The sequence below is a fragment of the Sus scrofa genome, chromosome 13 (assembly GCF_000003025.6).
Source record: "Sus scrofa isolate TJ Tabasco breed Duroc chromosome 13, Sscrofa11.1, whole genome shotgun sequence".
NCBI lineage: Eukaryota > Metazoa > Chordata > Mammalia > Artiodactyla > Suidae > Sus > Sus scrofa.
Window position 1 is genome coordinate 106,461,346 of NC_010455.5, and position 23,803 is coordinate 106,485,148.

The 23,803-nt window shown below is 38.2% G+C and overlaps 1 protein-coding gene across 4 annotated transcripts in view; it reads right to left on the reverse strand.

The window, feature by feature from the left end:
- Positions 1-23,803, reverse strand: part of WDR49 (WD repeat domain 49) — a 144,577-nt gene that overhangs the window by 113,130 nt on the left and 7,644 nt on the right. For 2 of the 4 annotated variants that reach the window (XM_021069759.1, XM_021069758.1), the window contains exon 3: positions 4,161-4,601. The exons of 1 other annotated variant lie outside the window; for it this stretch is intronic. In XM_021069759.1, the coding sequence (XP_020925418.1) occupies positions 4,161-4,601 (441 nt within the window). The remainder of the gene's footprint in view (positions 1-4,160; positions 4,602-23,803) is intronic. One more of the 4 variants, XM_021069760.1, reaches the window with a different exon arrangement.

Genomic DNA, 23,803 nt, shown 5'->3' on the forward strand with positions numbered 1-23,803 from the left:
TTGCTCAGTGGGTTAAGGATGCGGCGTTGCCTTGAACTGTGGTGTAGGTCGCAGATGCAGCTCAGATCCTGCATTGCTGTGGCTGTGGCGTAGGCCTGCAGCTATAGCTCCAATTTGACCCCTAGTCTAGAAAACTCTGTATGCTGTGGATGTGTCCCTAAAAAGACAAAAATAAAAATAAAAATAAAATTCTTCAACTAAATACCAGCAAAGAGTATCCAGCGACATATAAAAAAGATTATAGTCTGAACAAGTAATGTTTGCACCAGTGTAGGGAAGCAACATTTGCCACCTCAAAATATGTCTCTTTGGTATGAGGATTAATTTAGGTTATTTTTTAAAAAGAGAAGGCTCAAGAAGTTTCTCTTTTTACCTCCCCCTTAGCTTCCTAAAGAATATATATAAAGGGTCCCTTCCTGGAATAGAACCATCACCAGAGATATCTGCAAAGACCACAAAGGCCAGGTGACTGTGAGTCCCAGGGTCTCCCCATGATCCAACAAACATTTATATACCAAACATTTGCTTTCCCATCTCCATGTGAATTGCCTTCCTCCCCTTTGATATCCCAAACCACTACCCCAACATCCTCTTTTGTCTTTAGCTAAAGATGGTACTTAAAGTGAGGGCTTTGGCCATTGTGTAAATTACTCTGTTTTCCTAGGTCCCTTCCATGTATAAATGTTAGTAGACTTTCATTTGATTCGCCCTGTAAATCTCTCTCATGTTAATGTAATTATTAGATCAACCAATAGAACCTGGAAGGGTAGAGGAAAATTTCTTTCTCCCAGCACCTGAAATGCCAGCTTAGTTTAACACACAAATATCAAGAAATGTAACACACCATATCAACAGACTAAAGGACAAAATCTGTATGATCATCTCAATAGATACAAAAATGCATTTAATAAAACCCAATGCATTTTCATGATAAAAATATTCATCGAATCAGGAACAGGAAGAAACTCAATAAAGAGCATGTACAAAAACAAAAACCTACAGTAGCCGATATCATACTTAATCATGAAAATCTGAATGTCCTCTCCCTGAAGTCAGAAATAAGATGAGGACGTTCACTCTCACCACTTCTATTCAACATTTTGCTGGAGTTTCTCACCAGGGAAATTAGGCAAGAAAAAGAAATAGAGGAGTTCCTGTCATGGCTCAGCGGAAATGAATCTGACTGGTATCCATGAGGACACAGGTTCAATCCCTGGCCTCACTCAGCATTGCTGTGAGCTGTGGTGTAAGCCACAGATGCAGCTCGGATCCCATGCTGCTATGGCTGTGGTGTAGGCCGGCAGCTACAGCTCCAATTTGACCCTTAGTCTGGGAACCTCCATATGCCACTAGTATGGCCCTAAAAAGACAGGAAGGAAGGAAGGGAGGGAGGGAAGGAGGGAAAGAAAGAAAGAAAGAAAAAGAAAGAAAGAAAAAGAAAGAAAGAAAGAAAAAGAAAGAAAGAAAGGAAAAGAAAGAAAGAAAGAAAGAAAGAGAAAAAAAGAAAGGAAGAAAGGAAAGAAAGAGAGAGAGAAAAGAAAGAAAGAGAGAAAGAGAAAGAAAGAGAGAAAGAAAGAAAGAAAGAAAGAAAGAAAGAAAGAAAGAAAGAAAGAAAGAAAGAAAGAAAGGAAGAAAGAAAGAAAGAAAGAAAGAAAGAAAGGAAGGAAGGAAGGAAGGAAGGAAGGAAGGAAGGAAGGAAGGAAGGAAGAAAGAAAGAAAGAAAGAAAGAAAGAAAAGAAAGAAAGGGCATCCAGGTTGAAAAAGAAGTTAAACTATGTGACCTGGGGCAAATTTCACAACCTCTCGTTGCCCAGACTTTCCTTACTAAAGTGGGAATAATATCCCCTTCGTGGTGATCTTGAGAGTTACTGGAGCAAGCCATGTTACAGAGGAAGCCAATGATCATGACGATCCTCCTTTACGGTTATAAGCAGCAGAACATACTACATCCCACTTAAAAGAATCTGGATCTTTGGAGAAATGGCTGACTCTGGGTCTGATATAATAAATATACGAAATGATTCTGGAACATCTTATCATACCAGGAAACAAGGAAGCTTTGAAAACTGTTAGGGTTATCTTAGAAAAAACTCTGAAGCTGACTTGTGTTAGTTCCATTCTCCAAAGATGGTACAATTTAGGGGATGTAATGATAACTCAGTGCATTAAAACAAATCAGATTAGTTCAAACCTACAAGTTTGCAGAGATAGTGACATCAGTAATGATAGTAGTACCCTTTTTTCATCTCTGGAGGATATTTGAAAAACTAGCTAATTATTTTTAATATTGGCACATAAAGAATTAGACATTTATCCTGCCTTTGCTATACAATTTGTGATACATGACAACTAAATAGACAATGAAAATTTCTTTTTAGAGAGGTATTCCTTCAGCTTAGAAAGAAAGAGGAAATGGGAGTTCCTATTGTGGCTCGGCAGGTTAAAAACCTGGCTAGTATCCATGAGGATGTGGGTTCAATCCCTGCCCTCACTCAGTGAGTCCAGGATCCAGCATTGCTACAAGATGTGGCATAGGTCACACATGTGGCTCAGATCTGGCGTTGCTGTGAGTGTGGAGTAGGCTGGCAGCTGCAGCTCGGATTCAACCCCTACCTTGAGAATTTCAGTTTGCCACAGGTGTGGCCCAAAAAAGAAAGAGGAAATGATGAAATCAGAATATCATCTTGCCGGAGTCCCCATTGTGGCACAGTGGAAACAAATCTGACTAGAATCCATGAGGATTCAGGCTCGATCCCTGGCCTCACTCGGTGGGTCAAGGATCCGGTGTTGTGGTGAGCTGTGGTGTAGATTGCAGACTCGGCTCGGATCCCAAATTGCCTTGGCTGCGGCATAAGCTGGCAGCTGCAGCTCTGATTCAAACCCTAGCCTGGGAACTTCCATATGCCGGGGTGTGGCCCTAAAAAAAAAATATATCATCTTGCAACCCCTAATAAGTTGATGGATGTAGGATCAGTAAGCAATAACTGTTAACATCCCAAGAACAGAAAGAACAAGGCATTTTGTGCCTCCTGACTGAGGAAGATCTATTCCAAAACAAACCAACCATCGAGGCTTTAGACCTGACTAACAATTTACTGGAAATACAAGGAGCATGTGGCCCTGTTAAACAACTCCCCATTAAATATAATCTGCTAAATCCACACTACCAGAAACTCTAAAGGACAAACAATTAGTTTCTTTAAAAAAAATATCAACAGCAACACCAACAACAAAAATACAAAAATAAAGACAAGACGGAGGAAAACATGTGGATCAAAAAAGATGTATCGACCATTCACATGTTTGGATCTTACTCAGATCTTGATTCAAACAGTCAAACAATTAACAAACTATTTAAAAAATCATAAAACTAGGAAAGATGTACATGACTAGGTATTTGATGATATTAAGGAATTATTGCTGCTGATATGGTATTATGGTTATGCTAAAAAGAGAGAATTTTAGAAATACTGACATATTTACTGATTAAAAGATTGGATGTTTTGAATTTCAACAGAGGGAAAATGTAGATGAAAAAAGATTGGCTGTGAATTGGAAATGGCTAAGGATGGACATTGGTTCTTAATGCTATTATCTGTGTGTGTGTGCTTCAATTTTTTTCATGGTAAAATGTACCATCTGCTTAATGGAAAATGCTAAAGATATGATGTTTTAAGCTACATTCTTCCCTCACAAACTGATTTTCCTTTCAGTATTTTCTCTCTCTCATAGGTATATTTATATGAGGATTGGAACTGAATGGGCCCTACCAATCAAAATTAAGAAAGAGACTAGTACAATGGTCAAATTCAGATAAGCAGCTTCCTGAAATTGCACTGCAGCTTCTCAGCTCTGCATATAGATCCATGACTCTGTTAAAAATTAGAGTTGTAAGGGACTTATCAGCTAATAATGCAACATAGCCTCATTTGGGATGGAACCAAGAATCTGAGTCACTATCAGCCTTGTCCCTTAAAGGAGAGTCTGTGAAATGGAATAACGCACTTGGCTTTACCCACATTCCCTCCAGGCCAGATGAGAGGTACCAGAGCAATGCAGCGCTCTGTCACAGCTAGTGATATATTTGCTATTGATCAGGAGCCCTGTCCCATCATTTTTCCCTTTGACAAGCAATAAATTTATTTATAAAGACTTTCTACCTTGTTTACATTTTCCAGAGAAACCATACTTGTCACCCACAGGTGTTTAAGCCTGGTGGCATCAGAAGTGATGGGAAGTGTTTCTTGCAGCTTTAAATTCTCTCCCCAGATTCCTAATAAACCTTCCTTACTGATGGTCAGATAACGGCTTGAACTTTTTAGGAAAATTACTTTTTGAATGGTGTCCTTGTGCTTCACTGGGAGGAACTCCAGGTCTTTCCACTGGGGAACCACCATTGCCTTGGATTGTTCATCTTTCTCATAAAGTGTTAACAATATAAATGAAGTCAGCTTGTCCCAGTTAATGAAGCCATCTTGGGCCACATCCACTTTATCAAAGAGCTCTCCGTAGTCTTCCTTGGTGCCCCAACCAACAATCTCTGTCATCCTCTGCGTAAATTCTTCTCTGGACATACAGATGGTTTGACCTGGCTCTGAGGACTAGAAACAAGAATAAAAACCAGACAACAGTGAAAGCATCCTAAGTACCAGAGCACTGTGTTACCCCCAAAGGTGGGGCTAATCAGCGATTCCTCTAAGATGAAAAGAAAAATGCCTTCTACTTCATCACAGTGTTATACTTAAGTGAATTTGGGCTGCAGAGTAAATAATCGATAGGCCTACAAGCTGACATCCTCAATCGCAGATGTCCTTTTTAACTGGCAGAGGGAGGTAGGGCCGTCAGACTGATGCGGGGCTGTACAGCAAGGATTGCAGATGACCTCTAGAAGCTGGACAAAGCCAGGAAAGAGATAATCCCGTAGAGACTCCAGAAGACCATCCTAACAACACCTTGATTTTAGCCCTGTAACACCCATTTTGGAATTCTGAGCTGCAGAACTATAACATAACAAATTTCCGAGTTTTAAGCTATTAAGTTTGTCATGATTTGTTATAGCATCAATAGGAAATGGATACAGTGGTTTAGAGAAAATGGGTGAATCCTTGAAGCCAGTAATATCACATCACATGAAGTGTTCAACCAAGGGCAACAAGTCACTTCTATAAATACACCATTACAGAAACAATGAAACTTTATACTTTTTATATTGATTTTTGTTATTCATGGTCGTTATGTCTATAAAATCTCTACAAACAGTAAATTAGCAGATCCTGAACCATGGCTCCTATGAGAAACACAGGGTTAGGTTTCTATGAGCCTCTGGTCACAATATTTTCATCAACTGGTCGATTCATAATTTTGTTTTATGTCTTTCCACTGAAAGACATTTTAAAATATATTGTTAATTAACACTGATTTCATGGTCAAGACTGAATGAAGCTTATCTAACACATGTATTTTCTCCATAGACACATCTCAGCCTTCTTATATTTTGAAACACTAGACAAAACTTTACACTACACTTTGTAACAGTGAAATCACCAAAAAAGAAGCACAAAATGCAAAAACTTGGCACTAAATAGAGCACAAATAGGACACTTGTCCACAGTATGACAGCTAGAATAAGAAGGCAGAGTGTCGCAGTGTTTGCCCTCAACATGGAACAGGCACACTGGAAGACTGCAATTTTTCACCACTCTGTACAAGTCCATGAATGACCATGAAGGTTCCCTGAGTATTGATTTTGGGGTTACAAATAAATGGGAGCAAGTAGGCAAATTCACAAATACAGAATCTGTGAATAATAAGAACCATCTGTATTTCAAATAGGTATATAGCTTCATACTAGTCAGCTGTTTGGTTTGCTGAGCTTCACCCTGAGGGAATCTACTTTCCTACTACCTCAGTGGCAGAGTCAGCATAGACAATATGCCCTGGAAGGCAGCGTATTGTGAGCAGTTCAAACAACTGTAGGTTTAATCCTGGTTCCACCAGAAATTGTGAACCAGTACTGGCAAGTTGCTTCACTGTTGAGGCTTAATTTTTTCCCATCTGTGAAGTGGACATAGCAAAATATCAGTCTCAAGAAATTTATTGTGAAGGTGAAATGATACACCCATAGATGCAAGAAAAAAAAATGACACAATTCAAAACACATTTATGATAAAAACTTTCAGTAAACCAAAAATGAAGGAAATTACCCCAACCTGATAAAGAGTATCTGCCAAAAACATACAGCTAGCAACATACTTACTGGTGAGAAAATTGTAGAATTCCTACTAAGATCAGCTATAAGACAAGGATGTCTTCCTCTCACCATTGCTTTTCAACATTATGTTGGAAGCTCTAATTAATGCAATTAAGACAAGAAAAGGAAGTAAAAGTATAAAGATTGGCAAGAAAAAAATAAAACTGTCTTTGTTCACAGATGACATGATCACCTATGGAGAAAATCTAAAGAATCAACAAAAAACCTCTGGAACTAATAAGTGATTATAGCAAGATTGTAGGATACAGCAATAATATATACAAGGCAATTGCTTTCTTATGAACCTGAAATGAACACATAGAATTTGATACTAAAACCACAATGTCATTTGACATGAGCATTCTCAAAAATGAAATGCATATAAATCTAACAAAATGTGTATAAAATGATATGAGGGAAACTACAAAACTTCTATCAACATGATCAAGAAGTGAATAATTGGAGAGATATTGCATGTTCATAGGTAGGAAGACAATATTGTCAATATCTAAGTTCTTCCCAATATAATCTATAGATTCCATGCAATTCCAATCAAAATCTCAAGGTAGATTTTGACAAGCTGGTAGATTTTGACAAGCTGATTCAAAGTTTGCCTGGAGAGACCAAAGACTGAGCTAACACAATCTTGAAGGACAAGAACAAAGCTGGAGGAATGACTCTACCCAACTTCAAGACGTATTTTAAAACAACAGTAACCAAGACAGTATGCTATTGGCATAAGAATATACAACTAGGGAGTTCCCCCCGTGGCACAGTGGGATAAGAATCCAATTGTGATGGCTCTGTTCACTGAGGAGGTGCGGGTTTGATCCCCCTGCCTGGCACTGTGGGTTAAAGGATCCAGGGTTCTCATAGTTTCGGCACAGGTATCAGCTGCAGGAACAAAAGAGGATTTACTGCTAGCTCAATAAAACAGAAGGGAATGCCCAGAAATAGGCCCATATAAATATAGTCAACTGATCTTTGACAAAGGACCTAAGGTAATACAATGGAAAAAAGATATTTTTTAAAAAATGGAGTTAACATAACTCAACATCCACATAGAGAAAAAAAAAAAAAAAAAAAAAAAACCAAGAATCTAGAAACAGACCTGATACTGTTCACAAAGATTAACTCATAAAAAATTACAGACGAAAACATAAAACACAAAACTGTAAAACTCCTAGAAGATAACATAGAAGCAAACTAAATGACCTTGAGTTTGGTGATAACTTTTTAGAGGCAACACTAGTGACACAGTCCATGAAAGAAATAATTCATAATCTGGATTTCACTAAAATGTAGGAGTTCCTTGGAGTTCCCTTCATGGCGCAGTGGTTAACGAATCTGACTGGGAACCATGAGGTTGCGGGTTCGGTCCCTGGCCTTGCTCAGTGCGTTGGCGATCCAGCATTGCTGTAAGCTGTGGTGTGGGTTGCAGACACATCTTGGATCCCACGTTGCTCTGGCTCTGGCAACAGCTCCGATTAGCCCCCTTGCCTGGGAATCTCCATGTGCCGAGGGAGCAGCCCTAGAAAAGGCAAAAAAAGAAAAAAAGAAAAAAAAAAACAAACATTAAAAAAAAAAAAAAATGTAGGAGTTCCTGTCATGGCGCAGTGGAAATGAATCTGACTAGTAACCATGAGTTTCAGGTGCAATCCCTGGACTTGCTCAGTAGGTTAAGGATCTGGCGTTGCCGAGAGCTGTGGTGTAGGTCAAAGTCTCGGCTCGGATCCTGCGTTGCTGTGGCTATGGCTCAGGCCAGCAGCTGTAGCTCCAATTCTACCCCTAGCCTTGGAACCTCCATATGCTGAGGATGCAGCCCTAAAAAAGCAATCAATCAATCAATCAATAAAATGTAAAGCCTGCTCATGAAAAACAATGTCAAGAGAGTTAGAAGACCATCCATAGACTAGGGGGAGATATTTTCAAAAGACAAAATAATTCATCCAGCACATACAAAGAATTCTTAAAGGTCAACAATAAGAAAACAAACAATCCAATTAAAACTGGGCCAAAGACATTAATAGATAACTCTCCAAAGAAGATATACAGATGCCAAAAATGACACTCCATATCATATGTCATCAGGGAAATGGAAATTAAAACAACAAGATATCACTACGCATGAATTAGGCCCAAATCTGGAACACTGACAACAGCGTATGCTGGCAAGGCTGTGGAGCAACAGGAATTCATTGCCAGTAGGAATGTAAAATCATAGAACCACTTTGGAAGAGAGTGTAGCAGTTTCTTACAAAATTAAACATACTCTTACCATATGTAGATCCAGCATTCACACTCCTTAGCATTACTCAAAGGATTTAAAACTTAGATCCACGCAAAAGCCTGCACACTGATCTTTATAGTAGCTTTATTCATAACTGCCAATACCTGGAAGCAACCAAGATGTCCTTCATAGGCGAATGGATAAATAAACTACAGTACATCCACAGAATAGGATATTATTCAGTGCTAAAAATAAGTGAGCTATCAAGCCATGAAAAGATATGGAGGAAACTTAAATGCATGTGACTAACTGAAAGAAGCCGATCTGAAAAGTATACATGCTGTATGATTCCAAGTACATGACATTCTGGAAAAGGCAAAATTGAAAAGACAGATGATACAAAGATCCGCAGCCAAGGATTAGAGGAGTAAAGGGCAATTGATAGGCGAGCACATAGGATTTTTCAGGGCACTGGAACCACTCTATATGCTACCATAGAGATGGATACATGTCATCATATATTTGTCAACACCCATGGAATATACGACACCAAAGAGCGAACCCTTTGTGGACTTGAGGTGATTATAACGTCTTAAAGTACATTTGTGAATTGCAACAAATGTACTATTCTGGTGGGGGATGTGGATAATGGGGGAGGCTATGCATGTGTCAGCGTAGGCGGAAATGAATAATCTTTTTACATTCCCCCTAATTTTGTTGTGACCCTAAAACTGCTCTAAAAAATATAAAGCTTTAATAAAAAAAGGTTAGCTGAGATATATGTGTAAGAACCAAGTAATCAATTGCTTAATAGAAGTTAGACTAGGCTTTTAATTAAATTAACTTCTTGAGAAGTAATTGGTATCCAGCCCCTTAAACTACTCAGAGGTCCATCATTCTTATCACTGTTAAATTATTTTTAGTCTTAAAAAGTTTAGATAGTTTAAACAGAAATTTTTCAGTGACACGGATTTTAAGAATGGGGAAGGAAATCTGATCCTAAAAACACTCCATCTGTGCCAAAATTATAAACTATTTCTGAAAACTAAGTCAATGTTGATCTTTTAAATTATTGCATAATTGGAGTTACCATCGTGGCTCAGTGGTTAACGAATCTGACTATGAACCATGAGGTTTTGGGTTCCATCCCTGGCCTCACTCAGTAGGTTAAGGATCCAGTGTTGCCTTGAGCAGTGGTGTAGGTTGCAGATTCAGCTTAGATCTGGTGTTACTGTGGCCGTGGCATAGGCTGACAGCTACAACTCTGATTGGACCCCTAGCCTGGGAACCTCCATATGCCATGGGTGCAGCCCTAGAAAAAAGACAAAATGATAGAAAAAAATTAAAAATTAAGTATTACATAATGACATCAATCAACCTCTTAAATCTATGTTACTATCCCTTTAACAAAAACACTTTAAAGCCAAATCTTGAAGTTTTTTCTTCCTATGAGTTTGTAATTTTATTTTTATTTCTATGAACAGGAAACTGTTCTGACAGATAAATACCAAGAAAATTTCTGTTTTATATTCTAGAATATGGACTCACTAATAGACCATAAACAAAGAAGAACATAAATTTTCTCTACCCAAATAACACATACAATCAACTTCATAATTTTCTGCACACTGATAATGCCAATATGCACCGGGGGATGGTCTAAGAAAAACTTCTGATTTATAAATGTTACAGACAAAAGCAGTTGTATGACATACTTGACAATTTTATTAATGACTGTTCACTCACTAGCTTTTCTTGCTTTCAGTTTGAAAATAAAACCACTGTTTTGCCATAGCTTTGGTTATAAGTTAGAAATTTGCCTTTACTAAAAAAAAAAAAAAAAAAATCCTAATTTGTTCAAGAATCATTATGCTTTGATCAGTGCATGGTTTCTGTTTATTCATTCTATTCCATGTCAACTTTAATAAATTAGTAAAACATACAATTAAAGTACATGAACTTTGATTCAGGCTTAAAATCATAAAGGCATTAACTTTTCCCACACAATTTGAATTATCATTTTATCCGTGGCTCCCACTTACATCCTAGGATAGAATTGACTCATTCATTCTATTATATCATCTGTATCACAAGTTGTGGAAGGGAGATTGTGTGGATGCATAGTTGGAGGTTAAAGCTTCAGCTTCAGTTATTGAATCTCTAAATAGGGATAATAATAACTAACTTTGAGGGCTGTTATCAGAATGAGGTGATAATTAAACGTGTTTAAGCCACATGAGGTCATTTAATGTGAGTATAGCACGTTTATAAACATTAATTCACAGCTAAAGTGGTTAAAGAATAAGATAACTAGGAATTCCCTGATGGTGCAGCAAGCTAAGGATCTGGCATTGTCACTGCTGTGGCTCAGGTTTGACCCCTGGGCTGGAATTTCCACATACCATAGGCATGACCAAAAAGCAAAACCAAAGAAAAAGAATAAGAGGACTATAAATGAAATTCCTTGGTGGCCTAAGAGGTTAAAGATCTGGCACTGTCACTGCTGTGGTTTGGGTCACTGCTGTGGTGTGGGTTCAGCCCCTGGGCCAAGAACTTCCACATGCTTTGCATGTGACCAAAAAGAAAAAAAAAAACAAACAAACAAAAAAAAACTATACATTGAGTCATCATGCCAGCAAGAACTCTCCTCCGAGGATTTAGCTAAATGCAATTGGGTGTGTGTGTCTGTCTGTGTGTGTATGTGTGTGTATGTGTCTGTGTGTGCGTGTCTGTGTATGTCTGTGTAAGGCTTTGGAGGTGTACATAATCATCAATTTTAGTAAATTGATCCTACATATCAGGGTGCCTAGTTGCTAACTAGATGATTCTAAAAGTGATCTTGGTTGGTCAGAAGACTATGTCCACCACCAAGCTTATCCAAAGCTCTTGGTTTCTTTTTTTTTCTTTGCTTTTAGGGCTATTTAGGGCTGCACCCCAAGGCATATGGAAGTTCCCATGCTAGGGGTTGAATTGGAGCTCTAGCCGCTGGCTTATGCCACACCACAGGAACACCAGATCCGAGCTCCATTTGCAACCTACACCACAGCTCATGGCAACACCGGATCCTTAACCCACTGAGCGAGGCCAAGGATCGAACCTGTCCTCATGGATACTAGTTGGGTTGGTTAACCTCTGAGCCACAATGGGAACTCCTGAAGCTCATAGTTTCTATGGCCATTGCCATCACAGGAGCAGAGGATAGCTTTTACCTTAATATGAACAGTATACACTGTTTCAGCTGCTCTTCCTCAGATACACAAATATAAAACTGTCCTAGGCAAGTCCAGTGAAAGTAAAGTTCTGGGTACAGGTAAAGTAAAGTTTACCTGTACCCAGAAACCAAACTATTTTACACATACAAGACCAACATTTCCTCATCATCGTAATTTTATCATCTATCTTGTCTTGAACTATTTGTGCTGTTACTCTATGAATTTTGGGTGAGCTAGAAGTTTCTTTCCCAGACTTCCTGGCAGAAGATAACCTCACAGAAAGAAAAAAAAATCCTTCATTCTAAAAGTGGGTTTGCATATTCCATGATTTAGTTGTTACAAACTCTCAATCTATATTAGCTTCAGTGCTAAGTGGCAAAATAATTTATCTAAAGCCATCTTCAGAGAGATACATATATACACACACATATACATCTATGTTTATATTTACGTATGCATGTATACACAGATGTATTTATTTAAATGAGCCTCTGGGTTTTATTCCTGAATTTTCTACATAATATCTGTGTGACCGTTGGCTAGTCATAACCTTCCCAGGATGTATATGAGGGTTCAATAAGATAATCTGTATATAAGGCCATCTTTGCATTTTTATTCAGACAGTATTTATATTTTTGAAAACATATCCACATCAAGTTAAACTCACAAGCATATATTTAGCATAGCTAGGGAAATATTAGAGTTTAGTAAATTGGATTTCATTATAAAACATAGAGTATAAAGAAATTAATTCTCAGTGCCTTCAATTGAAAATTTAATTAGTATGGCTTTCACAAAACTTTCCTCCCATAGACTATATTTGTTCCAATTTTAATGTAGGTTTTCCGAATACAACTACCAAATGGTGTTTTAAAGTTCACTCGTATTAGTCATGATTCTCTTTCTGGTCTTTTGGGGGTAAAATTAGTTCCCCTGCCATCTATTAGAATTCGTCTTCTGAGAAAAATGAAGAGTGTATTATCCATTAGAAAACATATTCTCATTCAGCCCTTCATAAGATAATGTTAATAAATTTATTTTGCTATGTCTATGTAACTATTGAGTAAGAAAATAACCAGCTATTGCCTCCAATTGTTCTTGCAAGAAAGCTAATATTCTCAGAATGTCTGGTTGATTATCTCAGCAAGCACAACTTTAGACCTTTAGAAAATCTTCCTGTCTTCCTGAATCCCTTTCAAAGAATATTCTAAAAATCATTTCCTTTTGCCTAGAAAGTATTTTCTGCAGCTATAGTCAGTTTTCATGAGCTCTTTTTAAAAAAAAAAACCAAAGGCATGAACTCCGTAAAAAGTCTCTTCAGCTTTTGAGCTTAGTTAAGATTTGGATTTCACTGTAACTTCTATAAAAATTGAGCACTAAGCCTAAGGGCAAACTTCCAAAAATACACCATTTTTAAGAAACTTGACAGCCCTTTCTCAATAACATATACATTATATTATATATATTGGTTTTGATCATTTTAATAGACACATAATATTCTATAGGGTAGACATACAATTTATAATCCCCATTATTAAAAACTTCAATTGTCCCCAATGCTTTGCCATTTCATATAAACAACTCTCCAACAAAAATTTCTACACATACATCTTTGCTTATTTGTCCAATTATTTCCTGAAGGAAATTCCCTAGAGGCAGAATTGCTGAGTCATAGAATTAGTACATCCTTAAAAGTTTTTGATATACCTTGCCAAATCTTCCCCCAAAAGACTGAACAAATTTACATTTCCACTAACAGAGTATAAGACTGCTTATACCCTATACCCTCATCAAGCTGGGGTAGTCTCATTCTCAAGTCATCAACTGACTTCTAAAAAATAGTTCTAGCATGGCTGAGCATTTACATACTAACTTGGCAAAACAGAGGAAGCACTCCTAAAGCAGACACTTAAATTCTTTCAACTCAACTTTTAGAAATGTTGTTTATGTTTATTTTTTCACTTAACTTTTTCCTACCATAGGAAAGAAAATTTTTCTTCTTTTTCCCTTTTCTATAAACATGGACTTGCCCAAGACAAGAATACAAGTCCTACTTTAAAACCATAGGGATAGCCCAATCCAATTTGGTCAGAAACCTGGGTATTTTCGCTTTTCTCAACGTTGATAGCGGGTTAAAATGTCACTGACCCAAGTTTCACTACCCTTATCCATTGTTGAATACATTCTTTCAGATTCTGAAAATTAATGTCAAATAATGAGTTGTAAGCCACTTAGAGGAATAATTCCATTCATCCATCCATTGATCTATTTATTAATAAATATATATTGAACATGTACACCAGACAAGGTAGCAGGAGGTAGATTTATTTATTCATTCATTCATCACATACTTAGTAAGTGCCTGCTCCACGCCAAACCCTATTCTAAGCACTCAGCACCACCTCTGAGTAAGATGGTAGGGGTTTCTGATCTTCGAATCCTCATACTGCAGTGAGAAGCCCAGGTGTGCTGATCACAATGAATGACACATGCTTCTAGGTCACCAAAAGTAAAAAGATCACAAAAATCACACTAATTATTGGTTTTCCCGATTTCCAAGTGAACTTAGAATTTAAATATGTCAAAAACATTCAATGAACTGAAATATTCAGTTGCATGGACCAGGAATTTTTCTGTAGTCTGAAAGTGTGTCTTTTTCTTCAGATGATTAGAATTCTGCAATGCTTCTTTTTCTCTACATAAAAATATCTTTTCTATTAGGATCTCAGAATCTTATTTTCCCTGGAACCTGCTAGTTTTATTAAGCACTTCACCAAAAATAGTATTTCTTCTACTACATGGCATGATTTGGGGGTAATGTTCCATGACAGCCAAATGAAGATACACCATCTAAAGTCACCCTTCCCCCATCTCTATAATTAAATTTAAAATTAACATGCTGCTTCCTCATGCTTCATTCTGTTGCACTTGCCTCAATTTCCCTTGGTTACACAGTGCATTGGTTATGAATATGTATTAGAGCTTGCTGTCAAACCTCATGAACTGTTCTGGAGCAGATTAGATATGTTATTTCAAAACAGATGCATCAGTTTATATCATCCCCTGCAATTTTCACCTACCAATGAACATTCATGAGAGATCAAACAACAGAACAGAACAGACCAGTCTGCCAGTCAAGGTTCATCTTGCTCTTTTTTCTTGCTTCAATGTATTTCAGTTGGTTTTAATTTTCACTTACACTATGGTATCAATGATTCAGGAGCTCACCAATCTAAGTGGAGTTAATTTTTTGTGACTAACAAAAGCACAGGGCTTGAAATTCCTGTACTGAATTTAAGGTTTGGAACTAAACTCTCCTGAAAAAAAATCTCACAGATTTCCTATACAACTGGTAAATTAGAAATGAATTGTAGCTGCAGGATTAAAAAAAAAAATCAATAAATCTATCTTTTTGCTTCCCCCACCCCCAGGCATATGGAAGTTCCCAGGCTAAGGGTAGAATTGGAACTGTAGCTGCCAGCCTACACCACAGCCACAGCACCACAGGATCCAAGCAGCATCTGTGACCTACACCACACTTCATGGCAATGCTGGATCCTCAACCCACTGAGTAAGGCCAGGGATTGAACCCGTATCCTCATGGATACTAATCAGATTTGTTTCCACTGCGTCACAATAGCAACTCCTCAATAAATCCACCTATATCTTTTAAATAAAGATCATAATCCCTGAGAAGCTAAACTGTCTATATCACTTCTCTCTAAGTCTATAGAATTCTTCACTTCTCTGCTAGGGACATAAATGATATTTAGTAGTATCATTGGTTTTGCCTAAGCTTAGAAACTTGGTGGCAGGGGGATGTGTGCCTGACCAGTGGAATAATATAGCCAGGAGACAAATGAGCTTCATTGATCTTCATTGGGAAATATCTGTATAATAGGATAAACATATTATATTTTTTAAAACAATTGATGTCTCTTTGTTGGAAATCAAGATGGAGTCAAAGAACTATAAAGCATCCATGAATTTTATGCATGTTAGAGTTGGAAAGAAGTTTAGAGAATCTAGAACAAACCCTTCATTTAAAGGGAATAAACTGAGGCCCAGAGAATTAAAAAGACTTCTCTGTAATCACATAGCACACTGTTGGCAGAAATAAACTCAGAATTGAAGATTTCCAATTCCTAATCATTTTCATCATGTCACAAATATGTGACTTCAACAAAATGACTTTCTAGGATAACATATTTATCTCACACCAAAAAAAATCCCAAAATATGAGGTTGGAATGTGTATACCCAAATGGTCTCATGCTATTTTGATAAAAGCTGTTCATTTAGAATCCTAAGTAAAGTTCATTTACATATGAACTCTAAATCAATAAAGCAGGAAATGACTAAAAAGACAGATTCCAACCCAAGTTCTAGGAAAGAAAATTTTAACCAAATTAACAGCTCTGTCCTGCACTTGTATTTTTCTTAAGCCAGAAATCCAGGACGCAGTACACCTCTGGCCATTATGCTCACTCCTTTGATCTGTCTCTCTTTCATCCCAGGTATCTAGTGAAACACTAGCTCTGGAAAAGCATCTTCTCCATGCCTCCCTCCAGGCTACTGAATGCTGATGGACAAATAGTACAGAAATGGGCAGAATGGCACCACTACAAAACAAATACATGGTCTCCAGCATCAGAAGTCCCTCCTGTGCTACTAGGAACCCTTCCACATTTCCTGGGTGAACTCTTGTTCTTCACTTTCTTCAAACACCTACTTCATCATTTCCCTGTCTATTCCTAAGAGAGAAGTCTGACACCTAAGCCAGAGAAATGAAGACAGAGAGTAGAGAGGAAGAGGAGGAGGGGCAGGAGGAAAGAGACATCACTGAGATGGAAACCTCCTCAGTTTTCTGCACACATGGAGAGACTGACTTGCATGTGGAGCCATTTTCTTCCTTCCTGTGACAACGGAAGTCCTCCTGTTTCCTGGCTCTGTCCACCACCTCAGGAGAATCTCTTTTTTTTTTCACCATCCTCTTGCTCTCTATTGACTCCTTTTCAACAGCATGTAAACATAATCAAATTATTTGAATTGTTTAAAAAAATCTTGCCTGACAGTACCATTTGCTTTTAGCTACTGCCCCATCCTTCTTCTTTCAAACCACCATCTTGAAGGAATCATGTTCACACAGTGTTTCAATTTTTTCTCCTCCAACTTACTAAGCCTTTGCAATCAAGCTCCTTTCCCTCCCCTGAAGCTATTCTTACCAAGAAGACCAAACTATAGCTAAACCTTTCAGTGGATTCTTTTCAGTTCTCATAGGGTGAAATGTGTACCAAGTTAACACTTGATACCAAAATATTTTCATTTGGGAAAGTATTTTGAGATTCCTACTTAGTTGGAAACTGAAATCTGAGGCACATGAAAGATATCAATCAAGAAAGAAAAAAGTTCAAACTGCTCTAAATGAGGGGAGAAGAATTTGGTATTTGTCTCTGGTGTTTGATTAAACAGATGGGGAAAGAATAGTGTCAGAAAGGATGAAAGAAAATAGGATGGCAGACAGTGACACAGCAATAAAGAGCCACTGAGAAAATTTCATAGGCAGTCTAGCTAAAATGACTCTTCTCTCTGTGTTTATATGTTTAGATAGATGTAGGCACACATATATAGATGAAATACTTGCTAGCATTTCATGAACCTCCCACCAAGTAGCTTCAAGCCTTTAAGACATAGCTCCCCACATAAATACATACCTTTAATCTCCTCCTCAGCTCTTCTGTTGAAGAATTTGGCCTTCATGAGAGGCTGCTTTGAGAGTTTTCCCTTCCCCATAATTTTATAGTAGTCTGATCATACCACATTAATGATGGGAGAAGTGCCAGTCTTGTTTTTGGCAGCATTTACCAGTGTCTGTTCCCTGACCAAAGTTCACAATTGATCAAGATTGATAGTTGGGCAGAAGCTCTGCCAGAAAGCAAGAAAGTGATGAAAGATTGATGAAAACATATAAAAAGTGTCGGGAGACATGTTTCTACAATTTTCCTTAGCCTCTCTGTTTCTATTTTCTATGCTAAAAACTCCATCTTGTCCTGCTTTACTTTACCCTATATTCCTGCTTGAAAAACAGTTGCAGTGCTGGTAAATAACTTGAGCTTAAGAACAAAGCCCAAAAAGTGTAAATTATTCATGTGGTCAGCTGAATGAGGATATAATGTGTTGGTCTAGGCATGCAGGACCTGTGCAGATAGGCACATGCCGGACCTGTGCAGATAGGCACACTATGGTTTGCACAGCATGATATGTCCTCTTAAGAATAAGAGGAAGATGAGCCTCATGGCCGCAAAGAGTTTATGAGGGGTAGTTAGCAGGATATGCATCAGCAAGGAGAATGAGGTGCAAACGTAGGCAGGAAGGGTTGTTGCAGATAGGCGTGCCTGTCTGCAGGAGCACAATGGTGATTCTCTAGATGCTATGCATAGATATCTGATGCCAGGCTTCCTCTGCTAGTGATTGTTAAATGCCTAAAGGTCAGATATAATCCTACAGAGCACAATAAAAGCAGTGTGGTTTCTTGAGGTGGTGCTCTTGGTCCCTGAGACCTTGAGTCCCCCAGTTCCCACCTTTAATTAAGATAAATGTCTCTGTGTCTTGTTTTAAGTTAACTTTTTCTTAAGTTCCACAGCACCTGTTCTTCAGCCCTCATCTGCTGAGCTGGTCTTGAAAGGCGTCACACTGATTGAGGCAACTTCAGTATCAGTAAGCATAATGATGGTAATAAATAATAAGCATTGAATAGAATAAATAAATCCACAAGACACAGAGCAAGAGAAAGAGATAAAGGAAAGAGAGAAAAAGGGAAGTGAGAAGTGAGGAAAGCTATACTGAGAATAAATAAGATCAAAAGAATTTAAAAGTCATCATTTTCCAAGTACCAGTGTTGTCGCTATTATAAGCAAAGTTCATCAATTAATGCTTAAACTAATGGGTGAAGTTGTTGAAGAATACTATAACACCATAATCAAAGTACTACCCCACAGCTACCTTTACAAAGTAGAACTATAGTGGACCTACTTTAATCAAAGGATCCAACTTAGAGCATCACCAAAAATGGATCAAATTAAAAGGCTGTATATCTGATGTCAATCAAGATGTGGATAAACATTTCTTATGGAGTTATCCTTGCCAAAAATGGTGACCCTGAATCTAACAGTGAAGAATCAAGAAGAAAATCCAGATTGTGAGATACTCTAGACATCTGAAATGACTCTTAAAAAAATGTCTATATCGTGAAAGATGAGAAAAAGAAGAACACTTTTAGATTCAAGGAAGCTGAAAAGACATGTCAACTAAAGGAAATGCGTGACCCTGGAAAGACATTACCAGAAAAACTGGGGAAATTCTAATATATACATTTTTATTAGGTAATACATAAAGTTAAATTTCCTAGGTAAGATAATTTCATTACAGTTATTTAGAAGAACGTCTTGTTCCTGGGGATGTATTTGAGCTAATTGGGGTAAACAATCATCCTGCCTGAACTTACTTTTTAAATGACTGAGTTAAAACCATGTGCTATGGCCCAAATACTCATGTCTCCCCAAAATTCAGACATTGAAATCCTATTGTCCCAATAGGATGATATTAGGAGGTCGGGTTTGGGGGAGGTGATGGGTTATGAAGATGGAGCCCTCGTGGATGGAATTAATGCTCTTTTTATAAAAAGAGACCTCAGAGAGCACCCTAGCCCCTCCCACTATGTGAAGACCCAACAAGAAGTCTGCAGCCTAGAAGAAGGCCCTCATTCAACCTTATGGGCACCCTGATCTCAGACTCCCAGCCTCCAGAACTGTGAAAAATGAAGTTCTACTGTTTATAAGCTACCTGGTCTGTGATATTTTGTTACAGCCACATGAAAGGACTAAGATACCATCTATATAGAGAGAGGGATAGAAAGAAAGATAAAATAAATGTAGCAAAATAGTAACCACTGCTGAATCAGGATGGAGGGTATATGGGCATTCACCATACTTGTCTTTCCACTTCCAATATTTCTGTACATTTGATGTTTTTCAAAATAAAAAGTTCACAGAGAAAAAAAAATTCTCATTTCTCTTCCTGTGTCCCCTGGCTCAACATATGTTACTACCTTAATACACCCAGTCCATCAGGAAATGTGCATCGTAGCTCCTGAACCTCTCTGCTAATCTCTGCGCACCTGCAGGCCACTATACTAGCCCTGTTAAGTGGCCTCCCTGCCTTCTTTCTGTTCTGCTCCTACCTCCACCTCTAAACTATTTTCAAAAAATACAGCCTTGGTGATCATTTCCAAAATGCCAGTCCCATCATGTCACTCCCATGATTAAAACATGTCAGTGGGGAGTTCCTTTCATTACTCGGTGGTTAACGAACACTATCAGGTTCCATGAGGAATCTGGGTTCGATCTCTGGCCTTGCTCAGTGGGTTAAGGATTTGGCATTGCTGTGAACTACGGTGTAGGTCACAGATGCAGCTTGGATCCTGAGTTGCTGTGGCTATCTATGGTGCAGGCCAGCAGCTGCAGCTCTGATTTGACCCCTAACCGGGAACTTCCATATGCCACGAGTGCAGCCTAAAAAGCAAAAAAAAAAAAAAAAAAAAAAAGTCTGTGGCTCCCTGCAGTCCCCCAAATATCTATCTCTTTAACACACCCCCCAAGGCCTTCCTGATGACCCTGGCTTGGTCCTCCAGACATCTTTCATTCTGTTCCCCTTTACTGATGAGTTTTCTGACTTCTTTAAATGTATGCCTGAAAGCACGACCACACCACTGCTGCCCAACCAAACTTTGCACTTCCTATCCTCTTTCCAAAAAACTACTTCCCTAATCATTTACTTGCCTCATTTACTTGCCTTCTGTCAGATGGAAGCCTGGATGTTACTTCCTCCAGGAAGCCTTCCTATAGTCCCCTTCACGATGTGAGCTATGTGCTCCCTCAATATTGCTCTTTCCTCAGAGCACTGAATGATACAGAATAATTCCAAGTGTACTTGTCAATATAGTCCTCAGTGAAGGAAGGTCTGGATCTCAGTGGTTTTTCGCTACCATAGGGTAAACATTCAATAAATATCTGTTGTAGGAATCAGTAAATGAATGAATGCATTGCTAATATTCCCTTGTATATTGTAGAAGAGATGTTCATCTGCTTTACCAATAATTGCCACTTTGGGGAGGGAGTCAGAGTAGAGAAAAATGGTCAAGTTATAGAATCATACTGTGTAAAATAATGTTGAAAAATTAGAAATAAGTTTGAGTAAACTTTAGGGTTGTTCTCTAAGAGAAAAGAGACAAAAATGGATATCAGACCATTATGGGCAATATTCTGGTTCTGCAAACAACTCACATGGACCTGGAGAAATCCCTTCATCTGGATCTTTGTTTCCTCACCTGTAAAATAAAGGCAGTAAAATAGCTCTCTCTAGTCTCCCTCTTAATGCTAAAGCTCAGTGAAAGGAAGGTGATGCAGAAAACGACTCAAGAGAAAGACAAAGTATCTATAAAAGGTGCTGCTTTTAAATTCAGCACTGTTAAACCATACATTTAGAAAATAGTGGCACTGAGTCTTTAGGCTATTAAGATATACCGACATTTTAATAACATTTATCTTAGCATTGAATTATGGTATAGATAAGAACCCACAAACAGATTTGCCATACCTCACCCTGCTACAAGCACTGTTCTATTTTTCCATAATTGAGACCTTGACATACTCACAAATACACACATTTCTCATTTTAGAATATGACTATGTACTGTTCCGCAATTTTCTTTTTTTCATGGAATGGTGAATCTTGGCAATTTTATGGCTTCCTTATTCTTTTTAATAGCTGTGTAGTAAAAGCATGCCATCATTTATTGATCCATTAATTTACTGATGAATAATTGGGCTGTTTTAATTACTCCATTTTATTGACTATTACGATGAATACTTTAATGCAAATTTTTTCTGTACCTGTCATAATTCCTTTAGGATAGCTTGTAGAATTGGAATTGCTAGTTCAAGAACTATACATCTGACACATTTCACATTTGATATATTCCAGAAAATTGCCCACCAAAAAGCCTTAACAATTTACAATCTTTGTAATAATGCTCGTTACGCTGATTCTTTGCCAACAATAAATATCATTGATATTTTTAATCTTTGCCAATGTGATGAATGAAAAAGGATGTGTTCTCTCTTTTTTTTTTTTTTGAGGGCCTCTCCTGCAGCATATGGAGGTTCCCAGACCAGGGGTTCAATCAGAGCTACAGCTGCCAGCCTAAGCCACAGTCACAGAAACGCATGATCAGAGCCATGTCTTCGACCTATACCACAGCTCACAGCAACGCTCCTTAACCCACTGAGTGAGGCCAGGGATTGAACCTGCAACCTCATGGTTCCTAGTCAGATTCGTTTCCACTGCACAACGGAAACTCCAGGATGTCTTCTTTGATTAGAGTTTAAAAATTCAACTCCTAATGACTTTGAGAATCTTTTCACATGATTATCAACTATGTATGTGGCACTCTTTCTTGAATGCACTGAATATGATAATATATGTAATATGTTTTTCATGTAAAAAACATTATATGTAAAACAACGCTACATGTGATAGGTGTATGTGCACATATGGATAGAAATGTATGAAAAAATACACTGGAAGGAGGCCACATTATCCAGAGCAGTTACCCAGGTGGTACAGTTGCTGAAAGTTGGCCCCAGTAAGAGAGGAATTTCATGTTTAACTGATTTTACACAGTGAAAATAATATATTCCCTCTTACTTTTTTTTAAATAATAAAAGGACTGTTAAATAAATAGGAATCAGAACAATGAATGAAATTGTGTATGACTGGCTATACCCCCCTTTTTTTCTTTGTTTCTCCTCCCTCACCTTCCAGGAAGTAACCCTGCTTCTTTATTATACTGATTGCAGTTGTTTCTTCACCCTGTGGAAGGATTTTCCTAAGATCCCATCTTAAACACTCTGCTCTTTTCTCAAGATAATCTCATTTGCACCAGGGTCTCCACCCTCCAGGATCTCACACTGATTTCTCTATGCCAGCCTGATCCTTCTGCTTGGCTCTGATTGTACTTAATCAGAGCGTCTACAATTAGAGCAAGGAGCTATGAGAGGAGAAAACAGTATCATGACAAAGTGCCAGCAGAGCCTGGGTGGTGAGAGAGGGCTTCCTGGAGAGAGTGATATTGAAACATGAAGTTAGCTGGAGACTTGGCAGGGATTGGGGGGGAGGCATTCTTTTCCAACCTGCTTTAGGCACCAGTATTTGATAAGGCCTAGAGCATTCTAAGAGTAACTCAAGTGTGACCAGCATGAGTTTAATTCAGTTATGTTCCAGTATCAGGTAATTTTGTGACTGACTTGTTGGAACCATAAATCTAGACTGAATACCTGTGGGGAGGGGAGAGGGGGTTGAAGAGGGAAGTAAGCATTCCCTTGAAAGAAATGATGTTCCCATTCTTTACAGCCCTGGGAAAGGAAAGAGGAGAAATAGGTCTTGGACTAAAATAAAAGAAAATATTTTCTGGTATCTCTGGGGCCAATAATCAGTTTGGTCTCCAGGCTCTAAGGAATAGCAGTCTGGTATATTTCAGGGGTACTGAAGGGCTGAGAGTAGCCCATTGGCCACATAGATGTGGCTGGAAGTGAGGAAGTGAAATAGGTAAGAAACCATGTTCAGCAGGTCTGAAGAGCATTGCCCAATAGGACTTTCTGTGAAGAAAAAAAAATTCTATAATCCGCACTATCCAATGTGGTGGTTACTAGCCACATGTGCCTTTGAATACTTTAAATGTGGCTGATACTTGTGAGGAACCAAATTTTTTATTTTATTAAATTATAATTTTATTTGATTTTAATTTAAGTGAAATGTGACTCATGGCTACCATATTGCACAGATCTGGAGCAAGAGCAGTGTGACAAACTATCCTCAGGTGTGTCCAGCGAATTAGGGAGGGAGAAGATTAGAAGTGACAGAATAGAGGAAAATCATGTCCTTGGAGGTCCTCAGCAGAGAATGCTGGTGCCCAGAGAGGCAGGACTGAACAAGAGCCTTAACCATAATACGATGCTGAGAAGTGGTGAGGGAAGAAAGATCCAGGAGACTTTGC